Source organism: Podarcis vaucheri (genome assembly GCF_965113315.1).
Source record: "Podarcis vaucheri genome assembly, chromosome: 17".
Taxonomy (NCBI): Eukaryota; Metazoa; Chordata; class Lepidosauria; order Squamata; family Lacertidae; genus Podarcis; species Podarcis vaucheri.
In genome coordinates, this window is record NC_138755.1 from 5,794,767 (window position 1) to 5,822,008 (window position 27,242).

A 27,242-nucleotide genomic window follows, 5' to 3' on the forward strand; every position below is an offset into this window, starting at 1 on the left:
GGCCCTGAAAGAGCCCATGCTCTCAGATACTGAAGACCTGCAGAGAGATAGAAATCTGTAGTTGCATCCCTACAAAATATCCTCTTTTGTGACTCCAACGTTTAACAGTTCACTCCTAAAGTGAGAAGCAGTGAAGGCAAGAAAAAAAAAGCTGGCAAAGTTCTATGCTGGGCTCATCGCCCAGTGAGAGTGGGGCTGGGTTGCCAAATCTGTAGGAGGCGGCCTTGTGTGGGTGTCTTAGGAAGGCTGTTTGGACAGAGAGTATAAGGGAGTGACAGTCTGGATCTCTCTTTCTATCACACATGCAAATCCGCGTACACAGATATCAGTCAAGCTCGGAAGCTGAAGAATAGTCAGATTCAAAAACTGACACAGATACTGAGACATCTGCTGGGTTACAGAAGGAGTGCTGGGAGCCAGGACGTTTGGTTCTGTCCCCAGATCTGGTTGGGAGAGCAGCTCAGTTGCTAGATCATAAGGGGGTTGTGATCAGGACAGATCAAAGCTGCAAGAACAGTTACTTTGGTTCCAGGACGTTGTGCTCAATGCCCACCTCCCACCACTCCCCAGCAAACGGAGTACGGGAATAGATAGTCAGAACAAAGAGGAAGATGTGTCAGGGTTCAACGTATCCCTCCATGGCTGGGACAGAGAGGTGAGAAAACTTCAGCACCTAGGACAGAGTCACAGGTAAGGTTTGATTTGTGCTATATGAGAAATAGGGGTGTGATAAGTTGCGTGACTGGCTCGGAGGAAATGGGATCAAGGGGCAACCAATTAAGTTTCTCAAGTCTTTTGTAGCTGGAGATGTCTTGGCACCATAAAAATTGAAGGCAAATAAGAAGCATTACGCATATTTTGCTGAGCCAACTTGACATTTAAAAAAATGATCCAGAATTTCAAATGGAATTAGAATGCAACATTCTTTTACTATAATGCTGTTACAGTAGGTCTGAACCCAAATAAGCTCTTGAAAGTTTGTGTTTTAATAAGACATCGTTTCATCTATCCCATGTGTCTCAGATCTTTTGCACTTGCTTCCTTCTTCACTAGACGGTGTCCATATTATGGGTATTGAGGTGGGTGAAAGGGTTAAACCCTAAGCAGGATACACAGCTTCCTGCTTAGGGTTAAGGTTACTATTTCTCAGCCTAAACCTACTTCTCAGGGTTGTTGTGCATGAATTGAGAGGACAAAACTATATTTAAGCACACACTGAACCACTTGGATGAAGCAAGAAATAAATTGTTTATTTCACAATTCCCATTGATGTCCCTGGTGCCTTACTGACCCAATGCTTTGCAGTGATTAAAATGTTGGACTGGGACAGGGGACCTGGAGGTTCAATCCTCACTCAGCCATGAAGCCCCCTTGGGCCAGTCACTCTCTCTTAGCCAGCCTAGCTCTCAGGGGTGGTTGTTTTGAAGTTAAAATGGAAAGGGAGAACGTTGCATGCCACCTTCAGCTTTTCAGAGAAAAGGTGGGATATAGATGTTATGAAGTAAGAAAGCACCTGGAATGAACTTACGGAGAAATATATTTCCTTTTAAAGATCCCTGTGCCACAGAGCTTACGATGAGCACTTCTACACGGGGTGAACTAAGAGTGGGAGAAGCGGAGGAGAAAAATGGGGGGAGCAAGAGCAAAAGGACATACATTTTCTCTCTTCAGAGCAGTTGCATATTACTTTACTTTAATGGCAACTAATTAGTCCCTGGTTAACTCTCATGCTGCAATTACATTGTGTCTACTTCCTGCAAGGAACTGCCATCCCACGATTCCTTGCCAACAGTAATGGAACATGGGAAGGCATCAGACTCTGTACAATAATTACTCTAATTGCCAGGACTGTTGCAGTTTATGGTAGGGACAATCTGACCGTCAGTCTTGCATGACTTTCTTTTATTCACATACCAATTGTTCATCAGTATGTTTTGGATTTACAAAGCCAGTGTGAAAGTTCCATCTCTCTCACGATTAAGTTCTGTAAATCTCTGTGAAATTATCCTTAATATGCACAGTTGCTCAGATACTGTATTCATAAACAGAAAGGGGAGAAATAGTTTCAGTTAAAGTCGCAATCGGTGGTCATAGTTGCATAGCTACCTAAGTTTTACAGGGCAGTCTTGTGCACGTCTACTCAGAGTAAGCAATCCATGGGAGCTTACACCAAGGTAACTGTTTCTAAGAGTGCATCCGCAGGTAGAAACCTGCCCTCTTGCTTAAAGGTAAAGGTAAAGAGACCCCTAACCATTAGGTCCAGTCATGGCTGACTCTGGGGTTGCGGTGCTCATTTTGCTTTATTGGCCGAGGGAGCCAGCGTACAGCTTCCGGGTCATGCAGCCAGCATGACTAAGCCGCTTCTGGTGAACCAGAGCAGCGCACGGAAACACCGTTTACCTTCCCGCCAGAGTGGGACGTGCTTTCGAACTGCTAGGTTGGAAGGAGCTCACCCCGTTGCAGGGATTTGAACCGCTGACCTTCTGATCGACAATTCCTAGGCTCTGTGGTTTAACCCACAGCGCCACCCGCGTCCCGCCCTCTTGCTTACGAAGAGTCTTAAGAACCTGAGAAGTGTGGAGATTACTGTATCAGGGACTGTGACAAAGTGCTAGTGCAAATATACTGGCATTCACTTATTTGAGCAGAAAAGGCAGGTGTAGTGTTGTCTAGCTTAAACTATACAGTGGACAGCTCAAGAGTCAGAGCAAAGGAAGTTTGGCAATGATCCCTTTTGGTAAAATTGGTTTGCATATGGCAGCATTCCAATAGTGGAAAGGGTGAAGTGCCCCTATCCATGACTGCTGCAAAAACCTGGCCAGTGATCAGGACAGATCCGTGCCCAACAGCTGAATTCAGAGGAAGTGGAGCTCAACTGCCAAAGCACCAGGGGCTGTATGGGTGCAAGGATTTGCTGAAAGACTTATGGAACAGCCACCACTAGGTTCTGAAGTGAAAAAATTATGGCAGAGAATGGAATGCATTCTGTCTCTCCCTAAAATCTAGTATTTTTGCAATTCTTCATGAGTATGCAGATAAGCCCCGCCTTATCTGTCTCCATTATGCTGAAGGAATTCAAACATCACCATCCCTTTGGAAGACTCTAAGCATGGGAGATTTGCAGGGTGTAGTCTAGAGTGTCCCAGGTTGCATTGCATTACCTCTCATGTATTTCTGCAACAAGACTGGAGCCTGTTGGAAGGAGAGCAATGATCTGGAGTTGTTGTTGTTTAATTATTGTTGGTCAGAAAATCAGGAACTCACAATCTTGTATGATAAATGAGCATTATTTCCTACTGCATGGATACACTGTGTGCATGTGATCTCTGTGTAATGTTTTCCTTACACAGGCGTGATATCTGTATAGGAATTAATGCGTGAGGGAAAAGTCCACAAAGCTATCAGCCCGGGCAGTCTTCCTGAAGAGGCATTTGTGATTGCCTGGAGAAGGAGCAGCCAATCTTCCTTAGCCTACACGAAACAACATATATATATGTATATTGCACAAGTTGCAAACCACCGTGGGAATAATTCATTTTGAACGGTAGGTAATAAACTTCTTAAATGCAACATACAAAAAATGTGTGCATGGACAGGATAAGGCCCTCAATAGCTACAAGTTGCAATGGCTCTATACTCCCTCCGAGTCCCAGTCACTGGGGAATAATTGCAGAAGGCTATTGTACCCATCTCCTGCTTGTGCTACCTCTGCCAAAAAAGGCCTCTGATTGGCCACAGAGTGCTGGACTAGACAGGTGTTTGATCTCACCCAGCACAGCTCATATTTTGTCCTACAACATAAGAAAAGCACAGAGCTATAGAAATATATTTGTTTTCCTTGGGGGCAGGGGTCTCTCATGCCTATGCGACCATGGACTTCCCAAGAGCCCAAGACATTAACGAGTTGTCTGCCAAACTTTCTGGAGAGCCAAATCAAACTTTTGAGAAAAAGCACATACTATATAGTCCACAAGGGGCAGCGCCACTTCAGAATGCGAGGGGGTGGAATTGTATGTTTGAATGTTACCTGCACATTAAAAAAAAACCTCCCCAACCCATAGAAAACTAGTTTAAGACAGAACCTGATGAGCCAAGGAAGAAACACTGCTAACTGAACTGTTAAGAGGATCTCCTCTCTCTTCCCTCCCTTCCCCCAGCCCCACTGCCCTCCTCTCCAGACCTACCACAATGTGCCCTTCTGCACCTGTTATCGTCATGGCTTTTACCATCCTTCTGTGTCAAGGAACCTGTGCTCAGGAGTTCCCTATTCACACTCAACAGCATCATCACGACCAGTACTGGTACCAAACCACAGGAGACCAAGTCCCAGTCATCAGTGAGTCAATTTTCTTTTAGAGAAGGGGTTTTGGATATGCAAGAAGCAAAATGTACCCACTCCCTGTCTTGCTATTAGGAAGCTAGATTTGGGTCTTTGGCTTGCCCTCAGTTCCATCACATCTACTCGGAAAAGAGAGCCAAGCTATACATTACCCATTTTACACCGCTGTATTTTACTTGCCGAAGTCCCAATTATTTCATGCACTCACCCTTACAACACCCGCATTTTTCCTGTACATTCTCAACTTTCAAAGGGTGATTGAGCAAGACCTTCAGTTAGGAAGGCAAACCGTTGCTGGAGTCTTTGTGAGTCCCCCAGGCCAGAACAGTGCATGCTGAAACTCCACACAAGGGCAGCACCACACAAAATATGGTACTGGAAGATTTCAGGCAGCCAACACTCATGATGTGATAGGGGCAGGCATTACAATATATGACAGTCTAATGCCAATAAGGGAAACAACAAAGCATGGGGAAGGGTTAGGAGCTGGGACTCTCACAGACCAAAGCTATAGCCGATGAGAAAGGAGCGTGCAGGACTTTGCTGTGGTTTCTCAAAGGGAGCTCTTGATGGCTCCCACCTCAGGTCTTTGTTTCCTCCCTGCTCCAGGTGGCGGCACCTGCAAGGTGATTGCTATCCGCCGCTGCTGTAACCGCAACCACATCGAGGAGAGGTCTCAAACCATCCAGTGCTCCTGTCTCCCGGGGAAAGTGGCTGGGACAACCCGTGGCAAACCTTCTTGCGTGGATAGTAAGTGCTTGGAGGCAAGGCCTCTCCCCACTTCCAGAGGGAGGGGAGTCCGGGGGGACCAAGGAACATGTAGGGAACCCAAACACCTGGGGCCTTGGAGAGGGGAGCGAATAGGAAAGTGATTGGAGGCAGGATGGGGAAGGAACATTGTCTTTTAACTGGAAAGAGGCCAGGATGTTGGAGGGAATGATGGTGAAGCGAGAGAATTCAGGGACGGAAGATGAAAGGGATTGATCATTGCAGTCCCCTTTCTGAGAGGTGAAGGTAAAGGGAAAGAACAAACATTAGCTGCGTAGAGGATCTCTTGGGCAAAGTGCAAGGGAATGGATTGGTGAAAGTGGTATCCCAGCCCTTCAAGCCTATGGGATTTACTGCACTTTTTAAATTTTTATACTGCAATCTGCCTTGAATCTTTGGGGCAGAGCAAGATGCAAACCTTAGCACAGCCAGGCAAGTCCATCTTTTCGCTCTGTGGCTCAGGAGGACATTGGGAGGCTCACAGCTGCTCCTGACCTATAGCTTGCCTGTCCTAAAGGGTTTGCATGGATAGGAGAGGCTGCCCACTTTGGAACAAGCGGTGGCGGAGACAGATCCTTATTTCTACTCTGCAGCTTCCATTGTAACTGGAAAGTGGTGGTGTGACATGGAGCCCTGCCAGATTGAAGAGGAGTGCAAAGCGCTGCCTGACAATTCCGGCTGGATGTGCTCACTAGGAAACCGTGTCAAAACCACCAAGGTACTAGTCCCTTAACATTCCCCACAGGAGGTGAAGCCTACAAAGGGCAAATGTGTACCAAGCCTCCTTTTCCACTTCCCAGCTGCTACCCTGTCTTGCTTTCCGTTTAGTTTTTTAAGCAGGTCCTGTGGATAAGACTCACCTCCTTCCTCCATCTGACAAGTTGTCCTGTTTTCCCTTTCAGATCCACCCCAGGTATTGAGATCTGTAGCGCCGAAGGATCCACCTCCCAAGTGAATACGACAGATACTTGGCGATGGCCAAAGGACCTTGCTACAGTAGGAAATACGATTCCTTACACAGCCACAGGACCAAATATCACAAAGGAAGCTACACTGCTCAATTAGCTGCGATGGGGAGGATCGTGGCCAGGGAGAGCAGGTGCTGGTACCCAGATTGGGCTTTGGTGCCTTTTCCAACGGTTGCTGCCGTCTTTGGCTAGGAATGGGATCAAAGACCTTTTCGCCTTTATCGGAGCAAAGGCTAAAATCTGTTTCCCTGGATTAATAGCAATGCAGCATGTCAGCTCAGACTCCTTCTGTACCTCCTTGATGCAACTTGCACAGTTAACTCCTCCCCTCCTCCCCTCCCTTTTGGCAGATGTCTAATTAAACTCTCCGGGACAGAAGCCATAGAGCCAGTTTGTATTTACACCTGTAACAGATAATACATACCATCTTTCTTTGAAAATATCTTAAAACACAAGGAAGCCAAAGAGAAGGGGATTTGCAGTCCGAAAAGTGTGCTATAAAGATGTCTGGTTTTATATGTAAAGATGCACTCACTTTTAATGAGCATCATAGCAAATCACTGATATATATATAAAAATAGGTTTTTTTCCAACATGTTAGTAGGCTTTTGTATAAAAATGGAAGTGGCATGGACCCAGCATTAAAAACATATAAAATGGCAATCACATCAGAAATGTTTGGCTCAGATGTGGAGGGTTATGTCAACCTGGATCCCAGCAGAGTCTCAGATCCTTCTGCATCCCACATTTAAAAGGGTTGTTTCTTTATGCTGGGTGGAAACTGCAGGCAGATCAGAAGCTCTGCAACCCTCTTTGGCCCTCCAACCTGTCCTCGTTCGATACGGTGCATCACATTATTGGGGATAAAACTCGGCTCAAGGACAGTCCAGGCCAGCGCAACTGATCCACTAAGCTGAATGCGGTCCACCAACCATGTTATTCCTGCAGCCTGCTATGCCTTTTGACAACCCCACTGTTTCTGCAGCCTCAAGCAGGCAGCAAAAACAGAGGGATTAACTGAGCCCCTGGTGTAGAATAGGAAGTCTTATTTCGGGAGCTGTGACTCTTGATACATGGGCTCAGCTTTTCCTTGCTACCATCGCACCCCGTTAACTGCACACAATACCTGGTAGAACAAAGCCCCCACTGCTCTGTTGACAGATTTTTTGCAAGCTAACCTGGGACGGGTTCTCCGACTACAGAGAAAGCAGAAGCCCCACCACTCAAAAGCCAGGGAGAGACAGCCTTTCTAAAGTCCTTCGTCATGACCATTTAATTGTTTATAGATACATCCAGAAGCTACAGAGCTAAGAAACGTTGTCTCAGGATTCATGTTAGCTGATCACCCAGCACAGGCTCTGGCTCCCCCAGCACACATGGAAGGCTTCCTGGGGCTCATCGTGCCATCAACGCAAAAGCCCACCAGAGAGGTAGATATTACATGGTTCAAATGTCGCTTAAGCTCCTGACCCCTTTCCCTCACTCACTCCTTCCCAAAGAAAACTCTTGGAATGGCATTCCTTGAATGCTGGGGTTTGTGGGGGGTTTGAGTGCTGCCGTGTGAATGTCTTGAGTAGCTTCAATGGGGAAATTCCTGCTCCAGTCCTACAAAAATAGACATCTCCTTGGACCCAAACAGTTTCATTGATAATGTCCATATCCTGGATACCCTGGAGGTGGCGAGCCATCCTTAGGAGGCAGCTGGCTGGGATCTTCTCCAAAGGGGTTGGCTAAGAAGTGAAGACAAGAAGGGACAGTTAGCAGCAGGGAAGAGATGTGCGTGCAATGATTCATGTTTTGCGCAGCCAAGGGCCACTATCTTTGGGGATAGAAATCAATGGAGGCGGCCGAGGTGCAATCGGGAGGAGAGATGTGGGCGAGGGTGTCTCATTAACAAAAAAGTGAAAAGTAAAACCCAACTCCTGCGGCAAGAAAATGCAGAACAGGTTAGAATTTACACCTGTAAAAGGGACACGGGAGGGTGTCAGACACCGTGGGAAAGGAGTGCAACTTCTGCAAGCATTTATAGAAGGAGCAGAAAAATGCCAATCGCAGCAAGTGGAGTGGCAGAAGGCTCTGTATTTTGCCAAGGGGGTGGTGGAACGACAAGCACTCGTGTGTATTGTAACACCACCCTGGTGTCAGGGGAGATCAAGCCAGGCACTGTCAGGGCTGGAGGCAAACTTTGCCCCCACAGCAACGCTGCCTGTCACTTCCCTCCCCACACACCCACGTCTGCATGAGAGAGTGGCAGCCGCTCATCCAGGGGGAGAATGTGCTCTGCATGCTCTCTCTCCCACACAGATGAGACCAGGCTTTTGCCTTCTCCCAAATGGGTTCCAGAATTCACCTGGTTTACTGTGTCCCACAGAACAGAGCTGCAAGTGACTGAGAACTCAGCCTGCCCCAAACTATATACAGTGGTACCTCGGGTTACATATGCTTCAGGTTACAGACTCCGCTAACCCAGAAATAGTACCTCAGATTAAGAACTTTGCTTCAGGATGAGAACAGAAATCGCAGGGCGGCAGCGTGGCAGCAGCGGGAGGCCCAATTAGCTTCAGGTTAAGAACAGTTTCAGGATAAGAACGGACCTCCGGAACAAATTAAGTATGTAACCAGAGGTACCACTGTAATCCCATTCCTTTAACCACGAGGAAGCCTGGTTGGGGAGCTGTTTTCTCTTAGAGTGCAGGTGTGATTGTTCAGTGGAATCCTGGGTAGGCTATGGGGCTGAAACCAAAGTGCAGAGAGGTCCTTTGGTTCCTAGTCCAAATCCATCATTCTGGGGAAATCCCGAGTTCTGTTTTTTGCCGCCATGTTGGAACTTACGGTTCTGGAACTGCTGGGCCGTGTATCTCGTCAGCAAAATCCCGACACCTTCTATCAGGGCAAGCAAGATGCCTCCCATCATAGCCGAGCCGACCATGGCCAAGGGCCCACCTAAGGGGAAAGAACTCTCAGTCCCAGTGCCCTGGCTTAGCATTCAGCCACAGGAGGTTAAGGGGAAAGGTGGAGGCGCTGCGGTTATAGGATCGATGGCCACCACTTACTGCGTGATGCTAACACAGCTCCCGTGAGCGCCCCGCTTGTGATGGAGTTCCAGGGATCCTCCTTGCCCCGCATCTTCACTAGGCCGCAGTCAATGGTGGAGAAGAGTCCGCCCCACACGGCAAAGCTGCCTGCGAGGAGGAACACAAGGAGAGCATGTGGAGACACCAGCTGGACTCAGGGATGTTCATTTGTAACTGGCACCAAAAGGTATTAGAATTCCATGCCAAGCAAAGCCAAATGCTTGGCTTACACGATGTGCCCTGCACACGTGCTGAATTGGGCTGAGACAGGGTGAAACTCTGACAACACGCTGGCAAAGAACCAGGCAGCCTTACGGGGTCAGTGGGAGCACCAGGGATCGATGGGGAGAGTGACAGGCTTGGAGCTCCGGAAGAAGGGCCAACAGCCACTCCAGGACACACAAGTTATATTCTCCCCATGAACAGATTGTTAAACTTATCTCCAAGGACTGTGAAAGGCAGAAACAAATTTTTGTTTTGATTTTGTAAAACACTGACTCATGGCTCGTTTGCCAGGCACTTGGAGTTCTGCGCAAGAAGAATCACATAGGTGGCAAGATCACTAATGGTACCATCTCTGTGTCACGTTCAGAGAGGAAGGGTGTGAGGAGAGGCATTCTTAGCGGACGCCTCCCTTCTCTCAAGAAAAGTATGGCTCCACCTCCTGCTGTAGGACTTGAGGCCACTTCAGAACCACCTCAATAACTACTGGGGGGCCCTGCCTTTTCCAGCTGTAGGTTGAGCCAGAAAAGTGGGGATTTAAGTTGAGGTTTATAATGGTGAAATGTCATTCTGTTTCACTAGGATTCATTTATTGAGTCACTTACTCTAAGGCTACAATCCCAAGCACACTTACCTAAAAGTAAGCCTCACTGAATACATATGGCCTTGCTTTTGACCAAACCAATATGAGATTTAACTGTCAGCTTTGGGACTGGGCTATACAACTAACTCAATATGACAAAACAGCCTCCAAGCCAGCACATCATACTCTACACATTCTTCTCTTTAATTCCTGCCTCACTTGGCCAGCAGTTATAATATTTGATTTATATCACACTTTTCCTGAAACTTCCCCCTGGGATGCCCCACTCCACACATTTTACAGTCACAACGACCTTGTGAGGTAGGCTGAGAGACAGTGACTGGTCCAAGGTCACATCCAGTGAACTTCAAGGCTGACAGGGGATTTGAACCGTGGTCTGACACTTTTACCCACAATACAGCACTGCTGGTTCTCCTTTAAAATAAACCAAATCCTGATCCACCTCACCCCACAACCTGTCTGATCCATCTTTTTATTTACAACACTGCCCACATCCCCACCAGCCAACCCAAGGGTCAGGACACTTCCCTTACCTCCAATCTGTGGTGCTCTGACTCTGATAGCGTTAATGCTGCCTTTGAACCGATGCCTGACACCCTAGGAAAAAGGAGGAGAAACTACCTTAGTCAAAACTCACAATGGACTGGGGGAGAAAACCACACCCTGGAAAAGATGTTCAAGCGCAGGGTACAAGAGGCTAAGGGGAGCCAAGGCAAGATACTCTCCGCATCTCAAGGAATACAGGCACATACAATTCTCAAACTCCAATGATACTGTGGAGCCAGAAGCCACAGGTCTCGATCCACGGAAGGCAGGTGGACTCAGGGTGTCTCTGCAACTGCCACTTTCCCACCAGAAAAACAGGTTGTCTACTTGATCTCAGTTATCCAGTGGGATAATTTCAAGCATTAAACTCTCCACAGAGCCAGCCCATGGTTTGACACAACGGGGAGTGAGAATGGGAAACGTCATACAAAACTATACCAAGGTCTGACACACAGAACTGCAAGGCAAACGATGCAAGACAAAAATAGGAAGAGGAGATACTCTTGTTTTGGAGATATCCAAGACCAACAACATTTAAAATGCATGTAGTTTCTTTCAAGTGTTCAAATGGCATGTACATTATGGCAGTAATCATTTCAACAATGCTGTCGGGCCGGTCACTCCATTAACTCCATACTACAGATGTGACAGCTGAGTCTTACCTAAGATAGAAATAGGCAGATTTAAGGTTTGCATGATCTACTGTTCTGCTTAAAACAACAGCAACTGAGAATCCAAGCGGAAGGGGCTGGGGGCAAGAACAGATTCTGCCTGGCCAGTCGAAATGAAAATAACCCTGTTCAATCCCTCCTGTTAACTGAAAGCAATTACCAAATTTACTCATTGAAACTCTTTCCAAGCACTTAGAGCAGGGGTCAGCAAACTTTTTCAGCAGGGGGCCGGTCCACTGTCCCTCAGACCTTGTGGGGGGCCAAACTATATTTTTTTGTGGGGGAATGAGCGAATTCCTATGCCCCACAAATAACCCAGAGATGCATTTTAAATAAAAGGACACATTCTACTCATGTAAAAACATGCTGATTCCCAGACCGTCCGCGGGCCGGATTAAGAAGGCGATTGGGCCAGATCCGGCCCCCAGGCCTTAGTTTGCCTACCCATGACTTAAGAGTTAGGGCATAAATGCTCAAACCTGCATGTGAACAGGACAAAAAGGAGAATAACAGGCTCACAGATGCAAACCCCTTGATTGTAGCTCACATCAGAAGGAGCCAGGCACAAAACAGAAGCTCAGAAGGGCAGCATCAGTCACAATTACCTATAGATGACCAGAAGTCTCTAACCCCCATAAAATGCATGGAGATTCCTGCACAAATAACTGGTGAAAGGTAACTAATTAACAGCCACATTTGACACGTAAGGAACATGGAGCCTGACAGCAAAGTAAATATCCTCAGTTTTAATCCCAGGTTGCTATTCTAAACACTTTTACCTGTAAGTCCCGTTAAAATCAATGGGCAACTTGAGTAAGCAATCATAAGATCAGACTGTAAACACCTGGGCACACATCTCAATGTAGACTGTTTCTGTAATTAGCTCTTCATCCAGTCTGTCCCCAAAGTATCAGTCTGGGACATAAAACGTGGTCCAAGAAGGAGCAGGCTTGGGAGCAAACTAGATGAGATTGTAGAAGACAGGGGAGTGGACTTCCTGGTGTTCCCACAAAAAAAGTTAGAAACAAAACACAGGGCATCTCAGTGAAGTCAGGGCTGCACCAGGGAGCGTTTCTGAAAGATACCTTCCCTAATCTAGATCATCCACCAACAATGAAAGATGTTATTTGCCATGCAGAAGGAAACATCCAGGTATCCTCTTTGAAGTACAGTACAAAAGGACCAGCATTCCCATCCCAGCTTGGAGCCGGGAAGGAACACAGGGGGCTTGTGCCACTGTTGTGCTGAACTTTGGAAATGCTCAGAGTGCTTCTGAAGGTCTTCCAGATGCCACAAGCAAGACCCGGCCTCAAGGCCTCCATCTCCCACAACAGACAAAAACAGTCTCAAAACTGGACCGCTGAGTTTTCCCCCAAGCACTTACAGCCCGAAGACGGAGAGCAAATGCTGAAAACAGAGGAGAGAGGCTTGACATACAAGAAGCAGGAGCACAAACTCTACACACTTGACTCCCAGGCGACAGGGAGGAGGAAGTGGAGCGACACTTATTGAGATGGTGCCAAAAGTGGCAACGCCACCTGCTCAGAATAGAAATATGTTCTCCCTTGCTGCTGCCTACACAGCCATGAGCAACTTTCTGCCCAGAGATCAGTTCTGGGGCACAAGCCAGTTATAGACCTATAAGCCCAGCGGCCACTTTTGTGGAATCCTACACCTCAAGTTCTGCCCGTGTATTTTCCTCAGCTGAAGGGAAAGGTGTATGGGGATTCAGGGATCCTTGTTGGTGCGCCTCAGACCTGCCAATTGTGATGTGATACAGGCAACAACTGTTTTGCATGGGGGTTATGTTCCTGACCCCCACCCACCCAGCCCCCTTTTCTGACTACAGTGGTATCTGTTAGGATATTTCCGTTCCACCTTAAAAGGGAGCAGGATGTTTGTGTCACAGCCTGCGTATTTCCTGTTCACGGGATGTTTATGTTTGCTGTTGCTTTCGTTTTCTCTCTCAGTTCGGAGACACTGACGCAGGCAGTCATGTCTTTCTTTGTTCTGATCAACGCTGAATAAAGCTTGTAAATAATGCTCTCCTGAGTGCAACTTCTGCTGTCAATTATCTGCTGATAAGAGTGTGCACGAGCCCTGGAATGTGGCAAGATATTTTCTAGAAACTCATGTCGCTAATCACTGATACTGCGTGCCTACGGGAGATCGATGGATCGTCCGGCAGACGGCTTGGGGCCATGATGGACTTTGTCTCCCTGGCAGTATCCAGCCTTGGTTCTCAAATGCTGAAAACCTGGAAGTAAGTGTTCCGGTTTTCGAACGCCAAACGTCCAATGCGGCTGTCGGCTATTGTTTCCAGGGCGCCTGCACCAAGCAGAAACTGCGCCTTGGTTATCAAACATTTCAGAAGTCAAACAGACTTCTGGAACGGATTAAGTTTGGCGCTTTTGTTTTGCTATTTATTTTGCATTTTTGTTTTTGAGGCTTTTTCGGTTAATTTGTTTTTGTGACTGTGTGGAACCCAGTTCAGCTACTGATTGACTGATTGTGCAGAAATGGATAAAAGCCCCCCATCAAAACAATGACTATCACCAGTGCAGGTAAGAAAATAATAATAATTTTAACTTTTATCATCTACAATACTGTCTTATTTTATGGTGCAGTACACTGATTATTGCTTTCATTTTATAGATCAATGGTCTCATTAGATAATATAATTCATGTTCAATTGCTGTTTTAGGGGTTGTTTTTAAAAGTCTGGAACAGATTAATCCGTTTTGCATTGCTTTCTATGGGAAAGCACACCTTGGTTCTGGAACGCTTTGGTTTTGGAATGGACTTCCGGGACAGATTAAGTTTGAGAACCAAGGCACCACTATACTTCTGGGTGTTGTGTGTGTTCACAGTCACACACATATTGAACGCACATAAAATGGCTGTTGCCTGTAAACCATTCCATCCCCACCCAGTGTCTGCTTGATGAGCTCATGGCTCCATGAGTTTATTAAACTGAGTCTGAATCCTGGCAAGATGGACTCTGGGCCAAAACAAACAGGTGCCTAATCTGGGGTGCTCCTCTTGCTCTCTGTCACTGGGCACAATGCTGTCCTCAGTGGCTAGAAGTGCTTTGTACCAGCTTCACCTGGTAAGACAGCTACGGTTTTCCTGGATCAGGATAGCTCAACCACAGTTGTCCATACACTGGTTACCTCAAGGCTGGATTACTACAATGCACTTTATCTGGTGTCCAAATCTGGAAACTGCAGCTAGCATAGAACACATTGGCTAGGCTGCTTGTAGGGGCAACTCCAGCATCTAACTCCATTTCAGTAGCATCTGTACTGGCTGCCAATCTGCTACCAGGCCACATTCAAGGTCTGAGTAGTAACATCTAAGGTCTTATGTATACAACTCCCTCCGATTTCATATTAGACAGGTGCCCTCTCCACTGTCTTTTTGGTGCCTGCTCTTTCAACAAGCCTTTTAAGTGGAGAGCTTCATCCCAGGCTGCGTCTGTACTGGAAATATTTCTAACTGTTATTATAGGTAGGATTTGTTTTTAAATGTTTGTATTGGTCTTATATATGGAGTTGTTTTTAATTCCTTGAACTTGTTTAATGGTGGTATCCGTTGTCTTTGTTTTACAATTGTATATTTTGTTGTTGTAACCCACCCTAGGACCCTTGTGGTAAAAGGCAGGTAAGAAATCTAAATAAATAAATAAGTAAAATGCAGAGCTTGGGACCAGGTCATATAAGAAACCATAGCTAGTAGACCCTGCATTCTGAAGGAGCCCCTGGATTACCAAAGCAGATATACAGTGGTACCTCAGGTTAAGTACTTAATTCGTTCCGGAGGTCTGTTCTTAACCTAAAACTGTTCTTAACCTGAAGCACCACTTTAGCTAATGGGGCCTCCCGCTGCCACCGCACCGCCGGAGCACGATTTCTGTTCTCATCCTGAAGCAAAGTTCTTAACCTGAAGCACTATTTCTGGGTTAGCGGAGTCTGTAACTTGAAGCGCCTGTAACCTGAAGCGTCTGTAACCCGAGGTACCACTGTACAGGAAGGTTGAAGTTTCCTCTCTCAATCTAATTTCTCCAATACAAAACCCCATCAGCCTTAATATATGCTGAGTTGCATCCCAAAACTTCCAGTAAGGATTGAACCATGAACCACTATTCTGTATTGGCTCTTTAGGGATACCCATTCTTGGCAGACAGTACACAGCAATCACCAACTCCCACTAAAGAAGCACACTTGTGAGGACAGCCAATCCACACTAACTTGTGCTCAGCAGAACCAGCTTGCGATTATTGGCATGCTGGAAGAGCCAACCAGCGGCAGAGCAAAATGATCACTAGCCATAAAATTTCTGGTTCTCATTGGCAACCAAAAATACAGTGGTGCCTCGCAAGACGAATGCCTTGCAAGACGGAAAACTCGCTAGACGAAAGAGTTTTCCGTTTTGGAGGTGCTTCGCAAAACAAATTTCCTATGGGCTTGCTTCGCAAGACGACAATGTCTTGCGAGTTCCTGCTGGTTTTTTCCCCTCCCCCCTTTTTCTAAGCCGCTAAGCCGCTTATCAGCTGATCCGATCAGCAGATAAGCCGCTAAAAGGTGCTAATAGCGCTAATCCGTCAATGGGCTTGCTCTGCAAGACGAAAAAACCGCTAGACGAAGAGAATCACAGAACGGATTCTTTTCGTCTTGCAAGGCACCACTGTATTAGATCACTTATCATCTCAGGCAAGTGCATTATAGGATCACTGGCCTTCAAAGCCCCATACGTGTGCTAGGGGGAGTGGTGCAGGAAAAACAACTTACTCCTTAACTTAAAGAAAACAAAAAAGATTACTGTGGACTTTAGGAAATGTAAATTAAATATTCAGCCACTTATTATTGAGGGGAGGGTGTGGAACAGGTCTTGGTGTTTCGATTTCTGGGAATGGAGTTGAGAGATGACCTAACCTGGGGAGAAAACTGCAAAGATCTGATGAAGAGAGCACCATAAGAAAGCTGCAGAGATAGTGCAGGATAGTGCGCACCCTGGAAATGATCTCTTTCAGCTTCTGCCTTCTGGAAGAAGGTACAGTGGTGCCTCGCAAGACAAAATTAATCCGTTCCGCGAGTCTCTTCGTCTTGCGGTTTTTTCGTCTTGCGAAGCACGGCAATTAGCGGCTTAGCGGCTATTAGCGGCTTTAAGAAAAAGGAAACAAACTCGCAAGAACTCGCAAGACGTTTTGTCTTGCGAAGCAAGCCCATAGGGAAATTCATCTTGCGGAATGACTCAAAAAACGGAAAACTCTTTCGTCTTGCGCGTTTTTCGTCTTGCGAGGCATTCGTCTTGTGAGGTACCACTGTACAGGGTTAAAAGACTACGACTAGCCGCCTGAGAAACAGTTTCTATCCAAATGCGATTTGGGTTTTAAACGCAGTGTAAGGTAGTCTCTATGGGAGTATATTGTATTTAATTATGGGGTGTCAGAGTTTTTAGGGGGCTAACCAGACTGGGATAGCTGGGATAGCAGGCTTGTTGGTTTTTGAATGTCTGATGCAGATTTTTTCAATTTCATTATTCTGTATGGGACAATGACAATGAAGATTATTGTATTGTAATATTTCGAAACCAGTTTGAAAACAAAAGCTGGGCTACTCACAAGCATACAATCTAACATACAAAGAAAGAGAGCGGAGGGGAAGGGAAAGGATAGGTAGGGAAATGTTTTAGGATTTGCAGGAGCCAATCTGGGCCAGGGATCTTCATGAATTTATGTCTTCTGACCCCATCCATGTCCCTCACTTGCAGCTTGAAGGAAAGGGAAGGAGAAAAGAAGGTTGGGACTCACCACTGGAGCATTGCGGAAGCCTTTGACAGCCTGGAAGACACCTCCCCCAATCATCCCCATGGTGAAGGCGCCACCACAGTCATCTACAATTCGCCAGGGGCTGCCAAATGGAAAGAGAAGTGAAGTTACTGGAGACCCTGAAAGCCCCCAAAAAGTGAGAGATGCCTTAGAAATGGTGCTAAGCAGCTGGGGGGTGGGCAATCTTAAGAGACCTTAAAGGTAAAGGGACCCCTGACCATTAGGTCCAGTCGTGGCCGACTCTGGGGTCGCGACGCTCATCTTGCTTTATTGGCTGAGGGAGCCGGCGTACAGCTTCCAGGTCATGTGGCCAGCATGACTAAGCCGCTTCTGGTGAACCAGAGCAGCGCACGGAAACACTGTTTACTTTCCCGCCGGAGTGGTACCTATTTATCTACTTGCACTTTGTAATTTATTTATCTACTTGAGCTTTGTAATTTATCTACTTTTTTGTAAATGAGGTATGACTGTATAGGGGCTTGCACACCATTGTTCGGGGTTCTCCTCCCTCCTGTGTGTGGTGAGTGGGGACCCTGTTGCAACAGTTTATTTCCTTTAATAATTAATAATCAGGCTGACTAGCCGCTTTGCTTTCAATCTACTCTGCTTGGCCTCTGCTTTCTCCCCGACCCATAAAAATCTCCTGAGAGAAATCTATACAGGTTCTAGATATCCCAGAGGTCAGCAAACGTTTTCAGCAGGGGGCTGATCCACTGTCCTCAGACCTTGTGGGGGGCCGGACTATATTTTGAAAAAAAATAATGAACTGATTCCTATGCCCCACAAATAACCCAGAGATGCATTTTAAAGGAAAGCACACATTCTACTCATGTAAAAACACGCTGGTTCCCAGACCGTCCGCGGGCCGGATTAAGAAGGCGATTGGGCCGGATCCGGCCCCCGGGCCTTAGGTTGCCTACCCATGAGATATCCTATAAGGGGATTGTAAGAAAAATACGTCTAACTCTTGTTGGGCTGCCCATAGCTGGGGCCGCGGAGCCCCCGGTGGAAGCCCTTCCTCAGCCACCGGGAGCCGCTGGCTTCCCTGCTCACCCGGCCCCACCTCGCAGGGCTGTTGTGCCGGTCAGTGGCGTAGCGTGGGGGGTGCAGGGGGGCCCGGCCGCACCGGGCGCAACATCTGGGGGTTAGGGTTAGGGGGCGCAAATCCACGGGTTAGGGGGCGCAAATTACTTGCCCCGCCCCGGGTGCCGACAACCCACGCTACGCCACTGGTGCCGGTGCAGGAGGAGAGGGGCCGGAGAGGAAGGGGCGCCGGACGGACGTGCCCCCCACCCGCCACCGCCGCTCCCGGGGCCGGAAAACGGGGCCTCGGGTCACGCTCGCCTCCCTGCCCCGCTGAGCCCCCGGCAGCCCCCGCTCCCGGTTACCAGGGCTCCCGGGCATATTCCTCCATGGCTCCCGGCCGCAGGCTGCGCGGATCACGTGACAGGGGAGGACGACAACACGGGGACCGAGTCACGTGACAACCAGCTATTGGCCAGCTTCAGTCACGTGAAAGGGGCTCTTCTGCTCTAGAGATAGGAAGGTTTAGAGAAAGCCTGCGTTCAGTACCGACGAAAGAAGAGTGACAGGGGAAGGTGATGGACTTTGCGGAACTGGCGAAGCTGGCGGGGAAAATCCGAATCCAGCATGATCCAGTATTCCAAAAGGACTGGGGTGAAAGATTATTGTAAGCAATTAACATCCCTAGCAGGCCTGTCTGAAGACTTGTAATGAGAAAATTTCTACCTTTCTATATTTATTTAAATTTTGAGCCATTCTGAAATGGGTGTAATTAGAAATGGAAAACGTATAAATTGCAATGCTATAAAGGTTAATTTCGAAAGTCATGAGGCAGGAGGGAAGGAAGTTGATAGGCTCTAAAGAGCCAGGGCGGTATAGTGGATAATGATGATGTGAATGTATAATGTTAAATGGAAAATAAATTGTGTGTGTGTGTATGAGAAAGCCTGCGTTCCATCAAGAAAATGATTTAGGTGCAATGTAGTATCTCTTTATATATTGGAAGCTCTGTTGTATGTGTATATGTACCACTTATAAACACGGTCTCCAACTCCTCCATCAACGGTGTCTCCAGAAAATTTTACACATCACTTGGGGAGACAAGCGAACTAATGTCCATGTACTGGAAGAAGCAAAGATCACCAGTGTTGAAGCAATTATTCTTCAACATTAAGTTATTTGGACTGGTCACATTGTGCAGATGCCCAATTATCATCTTCCAAAGCTGTCACTCTGTTCCGAACTTTAAAATGGAAAGCGTAACGCTGCTGCTCAACAAAAAAGGTTTAAAGACTCTCTCAAGGCAAATCTTTAAAAATGTAGTATAAACACTGACAATTGGGAACACTGGCCTGCAAGTGCTCCAGTTGGAGAACTGCCTTTACCAAAGGTGCCATGGACTTTGAAGACACTCAAACTCAGGACGCAAGGGAGGAACATGCTAGGAGGAAGGCACGCTTGGCAAACCCTCATCTTGATCAACTCCCATCGGAAACCTATGTCCCCACTGTGGAAGGATGTACGGATCCTTACAGACTCACTGTAAAGACCTTGTTCATGGAAGACAATCTTACTCGCCTACGAGTGATCATCAAAGAAGATGTATATGCACATGCATGAGTATATTTGTTGGCATCCTTGTCTCGGGACAGTGAAGGAGTGTGTCTTCGGAGGTAAAGTCAAACTGTTGGAGAGTTAGTGTCTACTGTGGCCAGTGCCGTATTAAGGTTTGATGAGGCCCTAAGCTACTGAAGGTAATATTCCTTTATATGTCCAGCTGTCCTTTGTCAACAACAAATTGTCGCTGTGTTTTGTGTTGACTATATGCTATATGGTAATTTATGGACCTAACAGGTTTCCAAATCCATTTGCACATGTTGCCCTGCAACCAGTCCATGCAGAATGTAGACACCCTATATATAGAAATGAAAACCAGGGAAACCAGGGATATTTGAGGGAGCAGGCTACCAGACGGGGCCCATAACTTACATCATAGGAGCCTATGCAACACAAAACACTGTTGCTGTACGTAGATTTTATTTTATCTGTTTTTTATATTTTGGAAATGTACATTCAGGTTTTTTTCCCCTTTACATTTTTTGGGGCCCTCAAGAGAGTGGGGCCCTAAGTTATACAGTGGTACCTCTGTCTGCAAACGGGATCCGTTCTGGAGCCCCGTTCACAACCTAAGCAGAACGCAACCCGCATTTGCGTGTTGCGATTTGCCGCTTCTGCGCATGCGCTTGACGTCATTTTGCGCGTATGTGCATGCACAAGCGGCAAAACCCGGAAGTGACCCGTTCCGTTACTTCCGGGTCGCAGCAGGACGCAACCTGAAAACGTTCAACCTGAAGCAAATGCAACATGAGGTATGACTGTAGTTTGTTTAGCTTATATGTAAATCCGGCACTGGCTGTGGCTGTTAGAGACTGATATGGGAGAGACATGTTTTCTTGTAAATGAAGGCCTCTGGTTGTGCTGCTGAAGATGCAAGTGGGCCCAATTCAGATGCGTTTCTTCTCTCTGTGCTCCTCCCCGCAGTCATTCCTCCTCTAGGCATTGCTGTGGATGCACAACCTGACTGTCGGTTTGCAGCCCAGACGCGGTTCCACGCCACTTCAGAAGTGCCAAGAAAGGGGATGGATGGCGATGAACGACTCTTCATTGCTGCCTCTATGGTCCTCCGCGGCCAATCAAATAGAAGGCGGGCTCTCAGGGGCTTCACTCGCCTGCTCATTGGAGAAGCAAACCAAATCTCTGATTGATTGGCTAAGAGTAAGTCGAAAGTGGGTGGGTCCAGTTGGGATTCCTTTCTTGGGATTGGCCGGGGTGGGCTTTCCCCCTCCCCCCCAGCCCTGTTATTGCTCAAATCCTTTCAAGACGGGAAGGGGCCCAGGCAGGCTCTGCTTTCCTTATACGCTGATTGGTCGAGGCGCGTCACGTGCTGGGGCGGGCGCTGAAAAAGAGTCTCGCTCGACCCGAAGGAAGACTGAGGCTCCCTGGCTTGCGGTGAGGCGGGTATTGCCGAGAGGCGGGTTGGCTGCGCCGCGGTAGGTGGGAGCTATGCGTGGGGGGGGGGTTCCTGAGGGGAGGCTGGGGAGGCCCTTTGCCGTGAGGGGGTCGCGGGGGGGGGCGGCTGAGGGTCGAGCTGTCTCTCCCTGAGGCAGCGAAGGGGCGCCTCGCCTGCCATACCTTGCACGTAGAAAGCTAGCATGTAAGGCAACCAGGCTCGAACCCCCTTTCCTAATGTTTTCCAAGACGGTTAGTCGTGTTGCATCAGAAGCAGTGTGTGTGTGTGTGTGTGTGTGTGGTTATAGTGTGGTATATAAATTCAATTAATATTATTATCATTATTATACGGGACCTTGAAGGTTGACACATTACGGACCACTGAGTATTTTTTCGAACCCACGAAATAAAGCTTTCTATATACTTGCCAGGACTCTTGTTGTTTGTCCTTGCCAGGATGCTAGATTTCTGCATGCAGGGAGCCTTCTCCCTGCCCACCACTTCCCTTGGCAGTGCCCATGCATTGTCTAAAGTGGCACAGCTCAGGTGTGAGTTTACCAGTTCGGTGAGCGCTAGGCCTCGGATGTTGCTGAGCTGCGAGCTTGATGTACTAATGAAACTTCAGCAAGAACTAGCCTCATGTATGATCCTCTAACCTGGACCTTGCCAGCGTTATCCAAGGCTCTCCTCTGAGGGAGGTGTGGAGGGTGGTGATATGAGAACAGGCCTCCTCAGAAGTGGCTGCCTGCCTATGGGATGTTCTCCCCAGGGAGGCATGCCTGGCGCCATCACTATCTGTGTTTAGGCGTTGAGCAAAAACGTTCTCATTCACCTAGGCTTAAGGGAATCAAGTGGTAATGGAAGTGATTAGGGTGCCTTTGGAGCTAAAGGGCAGGTTTAAATGCTTCAGATAAATCCCGGGATATCGCTGCTAAACTGGAGAGTGCAATGAGCTGAATTAGTGTGCAGAAGGGTAAAAAACTTAACCTGTAGACAAAGGCAGACAGATAAGCATTGGATCTATTCAGTCAAACAACTTTCCCCAGACCCCTGCCGCAGATTGCGTCAGGCTCTTTCCCTTTGTTCATACACACAAGTTCATGTTAGTTCCTAAACTGTCCATGAAGGTGTATAGAGGAACTTGTGTGGTGCAGCAGTTGTCACCAAACTCCCAGGAGTGGGAGTTGGCAATGCCATGAAAGGTTTTGTGTAGCTCCGTGTTGTTGGGGAAAGAATGTGGGAAGAAATGGAGTAGAAACTCTGGCAGGGAAGCTTACAGGTTATTCCTGGAATGTAGGAAGCAAGGAGAAGATACTCAAATGTCACAAAATGTAATGTGTTATTTTTTTTCCTTCTCTGCTTAGGAACAGGGAACTAGAGGAAAGGCTTGTCCACCTGCCTCAGCTGGAATAGTTCCTAAAGTTCCTGATGCCACTGCCAGTGGCTCTGCAGTCCCGCCTGGCCAGGCGAGGGCTCTTGAAGCATGTAGAGCCTGGTAAGTATAGAGGTATCCTTGGTTAGCTAGAGCAGGGGTCAGGAACATTTTTCATCCATGGGCCGGTCCACTGTCCCTCAGACCTTGTGGGGGGCTGGACTATTTTTGGGGGGTGGGGGAATGAACGAATTCCTATGCCCCACAAATAACCCAGAGATGCATTTTAAATAAACACACACATTCTACTCATGTAAAAACTGTCCATGGGCCGGATTGAGAAGGCGATTGGGCCACATCCGGCCCATGAGCCTTAGGTTAACCTACCCCTGAGCTAGAGGATGCTTGTCTAGGCTTTGCATAAAGGAACAGAACAGAACAGTTCATCTCAAATAATCTGGCTCATGAGGCTTTATCTTGCCCACATATTTTTTCCAAGCCTAATCCCGTTTTCTTCGGGACCTCTCTTCTGTCAGAGCCAGAGGAAGAAATTATCGCAGAAGATTATGATGACGACCACATCGATTACGAAGCTACCAGGATTGAGAACCTGCCACCGAACTGGTACAAAGTCCTCGACCCTGCCTGGTAAGAGGTGTGGTGGGGAATCTCAGGTTCAGAGCTTGAATATGGCTCTCCAAGTCATGCCTCTGCCTCCCCAAGCTACACTCCTCCCCAGCCCTTATGCCTGTAATGTTGCCTCCTCCTTGCCTCTAGCCTGTCCGCTACTGCTTACTACCCCAGGAAGGTTGTCAGTGAAAAAGGTTCCCCACCTCTTGATAAGAGGATAGCATGTCTTCAGCAGTGTTAGAAACTGAGATATGACAGCTAGGAGGCAAACAGTACCTTAAGCCAAGGTTATGGGTACAGCAACGGAATGTCCAGGCATGCTTTTTTATAACAAGAATACAAAGCTGAAAATGAACGAACTGCAGCTAAAATATTATGTTCATTTTTCTCATGGTCTAGTCCTTTCCCTGCCCACCCACACCCCGTATATTCTTAAGAGGGTCTCTTCTCCAGTCTTCAGAGAGTAGCTGGAAGTGGGGAGATAGAAAAAGGTCCTCCTTTCTTTCCACTCTGCAGTTTTAATCTGAAATCTTAGGCACTGTTAGGTGCAGGACTGCACCCAGAGCTCAGAAACTGCTTGCGCTAATGTGCCTAGAGCAATGGGAGTTTCAAACTCCCAGCACTAGTCAAGCTGTTATATCCTACTAGCCTTGTAATGGTGGTGTGAGGTTATAGTTAATAGTTCTCAATTATGGTTTCAGCTTTCAAGTGTGTGGTGGAAAAAATGAATCTGTTAATCTCATACTCATGATGACTTAATATTTATAAAATTTATATACTGACCTTCATCCATAGATCTCAGGGAGGTTCGCAGAATAAAAATACAAGATAAAAATACAAAATACATAACGAAGAAAAGAACAACAAACACACACAAACAAAACCTCCCCCCCAAATAATAAATCAACAAATAAGTTACAAGCGAACAAACAGAAAGCACAACAGTGTCTGGGAGTCCCATTTACTGCAGAGTTATTGAAGCTAAATGGGCCCATCAGTGCCTGGATGGAAGACAATTAAGAATCCATTTAATTTGTTCAGAAAGGGGTTGGTGGGTGAGAAGCAAGCCAGGATATTTATGTAGTTAATTTAACTGAAACCCTAGCTTCAGTAGCTTCTTTTGTCTGGGGACACAACAGGAGTGTGTGTCCTGGTAAATGAGAGTAGTTGACTCTCCTGTTCCTGAGATTCTCTGAAGCGAGTGCCAGTGGCCTATGAAATCCTCAAGGCAGGCATGAGGAGGCTGTTGGGACTGCAATTCTGATTAGCCTTCATGGCAAAGGTGGCTGGGGCTGATGGGAGTTGAAGCCAAGTAACATCTGGAGGGCAATAGGTTCCTCATCCCTATGGGGACAAAACAGAGCAGGGTGGCTTATTCATGGTTTGGTAATGCAGGCATTGGTTATGAATGGCAATGGATGAAACCATCTCTCGTCTTCTTTCATAGCGGCCTCCCTTACTATTGGAACGTAAAGACGGATCTGGTTTCGTGGCTGTCGCCCAATGATCCTAGCTCAGTGGTGACCAAAGCAGCTAAGAAACTGAAGAGCAATTTAGGTGAGGCTGCCTGCCTTTGCTTTTGGATTGCATGTGCTGATTTTGAATGATGGGGAGGTGAAGCTAAGGGGGGAAGGTTTGGGTCTAGCCTAGTTTGGGTCTAGCCTAGCGATCCAATATTTGGTCACTGGGGTTAATGCATGTCTGATATTATCAAGCACATTTTACATTTCTTATCTGCATTGAGCCATAGGGATATGGTGGACTGTAGTTGTGTTCTATGTTGTAAATCAAGCACTGCTAGGAGTTGTTTCTTTTTGTTTTCCTGTGTATTTCTTATCAATTAAAAAATTGGTGTGGCACGAGCAATTTTTTATTCTGAAAGTGTGGCCCAGAGAAAAAAGTTTGAGAACCACCGAGTTAATCTCTGCACCAGCAGATAACGCTTTATCTCTAAGACGTGAAAAACTTCGTCTGCTGATCTCTGCACATTAAGTTGCAGTTAAAGACACAGGAGCAAGCCAAGCTGACTTTTGTGATTAGTTGGCAACTCCATAAATCTAGTGTCTAAGAGAGTGCGGGGAGAGGGGATTTCTGTTTCGATAGCAATGTGTTTTTGGAAGGCTGATGAGGACTCTTAAGTGGATTTTGGACCTCTGGACTGGTTTTGGGTGGCCTAGCTCAGCACATCCTGACTTAATCCACCTTCCAGAGATTTCCGAGACGTGGCAAATGGCAATTTTGATACATGCTGGAGAATTCTCGAAGCCCAGCAACAAATCCACTTGTGACTTTACCATGTAAAAAAGGTCCAGGTCTGGGCCGAGGGGAAGCTAAATTTGAGTACTGTAATGCAAGCTTCATGCATCTCCCCCAGATGCCGAGGAGAAAATGGAGCACTCGTTGCATGAGAAGGTGGAGCGGGAAGAGCTGAAGGAGCGCCGCTACCACAGACGGGAGGAGCTGGCCCCCTACCCCAAGAGCAAGAAGCGTAAGGGCCACTCCCCACCGTGGGACCCTGCCATCAGAAGGATTTCCCAAGGGCTTGAGGGAGGGCTTCTGGGATCCATTTGCCAATGGGGAAGGGGGAGCATGGGAAGTGTGGGCGGTGGCCAAACTCCTGCATTCTTCTTGTCTGTCCTCCACAGCAAGCCGGAAGGATGAAGAACTTGACCCCATGGACCCCAGCGCTTACTCGGATGCTCCCCGGTGAGTCTGCTGAGAATAGAAGGGTGGGGAGCTCAGCAGTGCAGCTCCAGGAGATGCCCCTTAAGCTGGGCACAGCAGCTGAACCCCTCTCTCCCCCCACGAAGGTAGACTGGGGCCCCACAGGCATGGGCAGAGGTCTCTGGTTCACTGGCAGAGTTTGTGCTTTGCAAGCTGGAGGTCTTGGATTCAGCCTTCAGCGCCAGGGCGTGTTGAATTTTTCAGCTATCAAATTTGAAAAGCGAAGGGTGCTAAAAAGCTGTAACATGGCTTGGGAAGTCAAGAGGTATTTGGGCTAAATGAGTACCATTTAGTTTTCCTTGGTATGTAAAATTGCAGCGAAATCATTAAAAAGAGCTTTCAGTGTTCACAAGCCTGTCCCCTCTGCACTTCCTGCTGCCTGTTGCAGTCCTCTTAACCAGTGAGGAACCCTCCACCCCAGCCCAATGCTGCTAAGAGCAATTGGACCACCACTGCAGACAAATCTTGGAGCATGAGAAACCGATGCTTTAAAGCACTATTCCCAGAATAAGTACTTAAAATGTTGCCCTCAGAGGCAGAGTTGTGAAGCTTCCATTGGTTAATCACATTTGCAGAGTTTAACTTGTTTTTTGCATAATCTCACAATGAAGTTGTTCTAGCCGTGGGAAGGAACAAAAAAGAGAACGTTACAGAGCAGTAAAAAACCCAATCCTGGAAAACCTTTTTCAGCCACTTCTTTGCCTTCTAAGGTTGTAGCAGCCGTTGCCCATAAACCAAGAAGCATATTTTTTACTCATCAGGAGCTAGAAACTTACTTTTTAAAAGCTGTTTCTGGGAAGCCTAATTCTGTCTCCAAAATTACTGACCTCTTATGACATTGGGCAGCACACACAAGAAACCTGAATGTTGCTTCTGTACATTGTTCATAGAATTTTGAAAGTGTGATGGTATTTCTAAGGTGTCTTCACTCACTTAGAGAGATTCGACTCCTTATCTTAAAGTGAAGTCTAGGAAATGAGAAGCAGGGGCACAGGTGTATTGCCATCCGGGCAGGGAAATTGAGGCAAAACAGGGGCTATGTGTCAGGGAAGCTATAACGGCGAACAGGCTGAGCGTGAGGTGTGGCTGGCTAACATTGTTTCTGACATCCCTGCTCTTTCCCATTCTAGGGGAACCTGGTCCACTGGGCTGCCCAAACGAAACGAAGCCAAGACTGGCGCAGATACCACGGCAGCTGGCCCACTCTTCCAGCAGCGCCCCTACCCAAGCCCTGGCGCAGTTTTGCGCGCTAATGCAGAAGCTTCGCGGGCCAAGCAGCAGGACTGAGATGCTCATTTTTCCCTTCCCTAATGTATTTGATAATAAAGCTAGAGGAAAACAAGTGCCGCAAGTGGCTATGCTGTGTATCGTAATAACGGAACTCGCTGTGCACAGAAGAGACTCCATCCAGGGAGCTGGGGGAACCTGCAGCCTTTCAGGCATTGGGAGTCCAGCTCTTGCC

At 47.3% G+C, this 27,242-nt stretch overlaps 3 protein-coding genes across 5 annotated transcripts; 2 read left to right on the forward strand and 1 right to left on the reverse strand.

Annotated features, from left to right (window-relative positions):
* Nucleotides 1-6,738, forward strand: LOC309522321 (chemokine-like protein TAFA-1). 3 transcript variants are annotated; one of them, XM_082205584.1, is made up of 6 exons: nt 6-690; nt 3,351-3,544; nt 4,158-4,336; nt 4,949-5,089; nt 5,701-5,825; nt 6,010-6,738. In XM_082205584.1, exons 3-6 carry the CDS (start codon nt 4,189-4,191, stop codon nt 6,025-6,027), a joined length of 432 nt encoding a protein of 143 aa, XP_082061710.1. In that variant the 5' UTR covers nt 6-690; nt 3,351-3,544; nt 4,158-4,188; the 3' UTR covers nt 6,028-6,738. The 3 variants fall into 3 exon arrangements, with proteins under 3 accessions (XP_082061712.1, XP_082061710.1, XP_082061711.1); XM_082205586.1 differs by lacking the exon at nt 5,701-5,825 and having other exon boundaries at nt 1-690; XM_082205585.1 differs by lacking the exon at nt 3,351-3,544 and having other exon boundaries at nt 16-690.
* A 583-nt stretch (nt 6,739-7,321) lies between these two features.
* TIMM17B (translocase of inner mitochondrial membrane 17B) lies at nt 7,322-18,540 on the reverse strand. The gene is made up of 6 exons (XM_082205568.1): nt 18,411-18,540; nt 17,005-17,104; nt 10,509-10,572; nt 9,129-9,257; nt 8,908-9,018; nt 7,322-7,805 (listed from the first exon to the last, which is right to left on the reverse strand). Exons 1-6 carry the CDS (start codon nt 18,434-18,436, stop codon nt 7,717-7,719), a joined length of 519 nt encoding a protein of 172 aa, XP_082061694.1. The 5' UTR covers nt 18,437-18,540; the 3' UTR covers nt 7,322-7,716.
* A 2,397-nt stretch (nt 18,541-20,937) lies between these two features.
* On the forward strand, nt 20,938-27,122 carry PQBP1 (polyglutamine binding protein 1). The gene is made up of 7 exons (XM_082205566.1): nt 20,938-21,095; nt 22,419-22,549; nt 22,963-23,074; nt 24,504-24,613; nt 25,431-25,544; nt 25,702-25,762; nt 26,911-27,122. Exons 2-7 carry the CDS (start codon nt 22,483-22,485, stop codon nt 27,065-27,067), a joined length of 621 nt encoding a protein of 206 aa, XP_082061692.1. The 5' UTR covers nt 20,938-21,095; nt 22,419-22,482; the 3' UTR covers nt 27,068-27,122.
* Nucleotides 27,123-27,242: the final 120 nt, after the last annotated feature.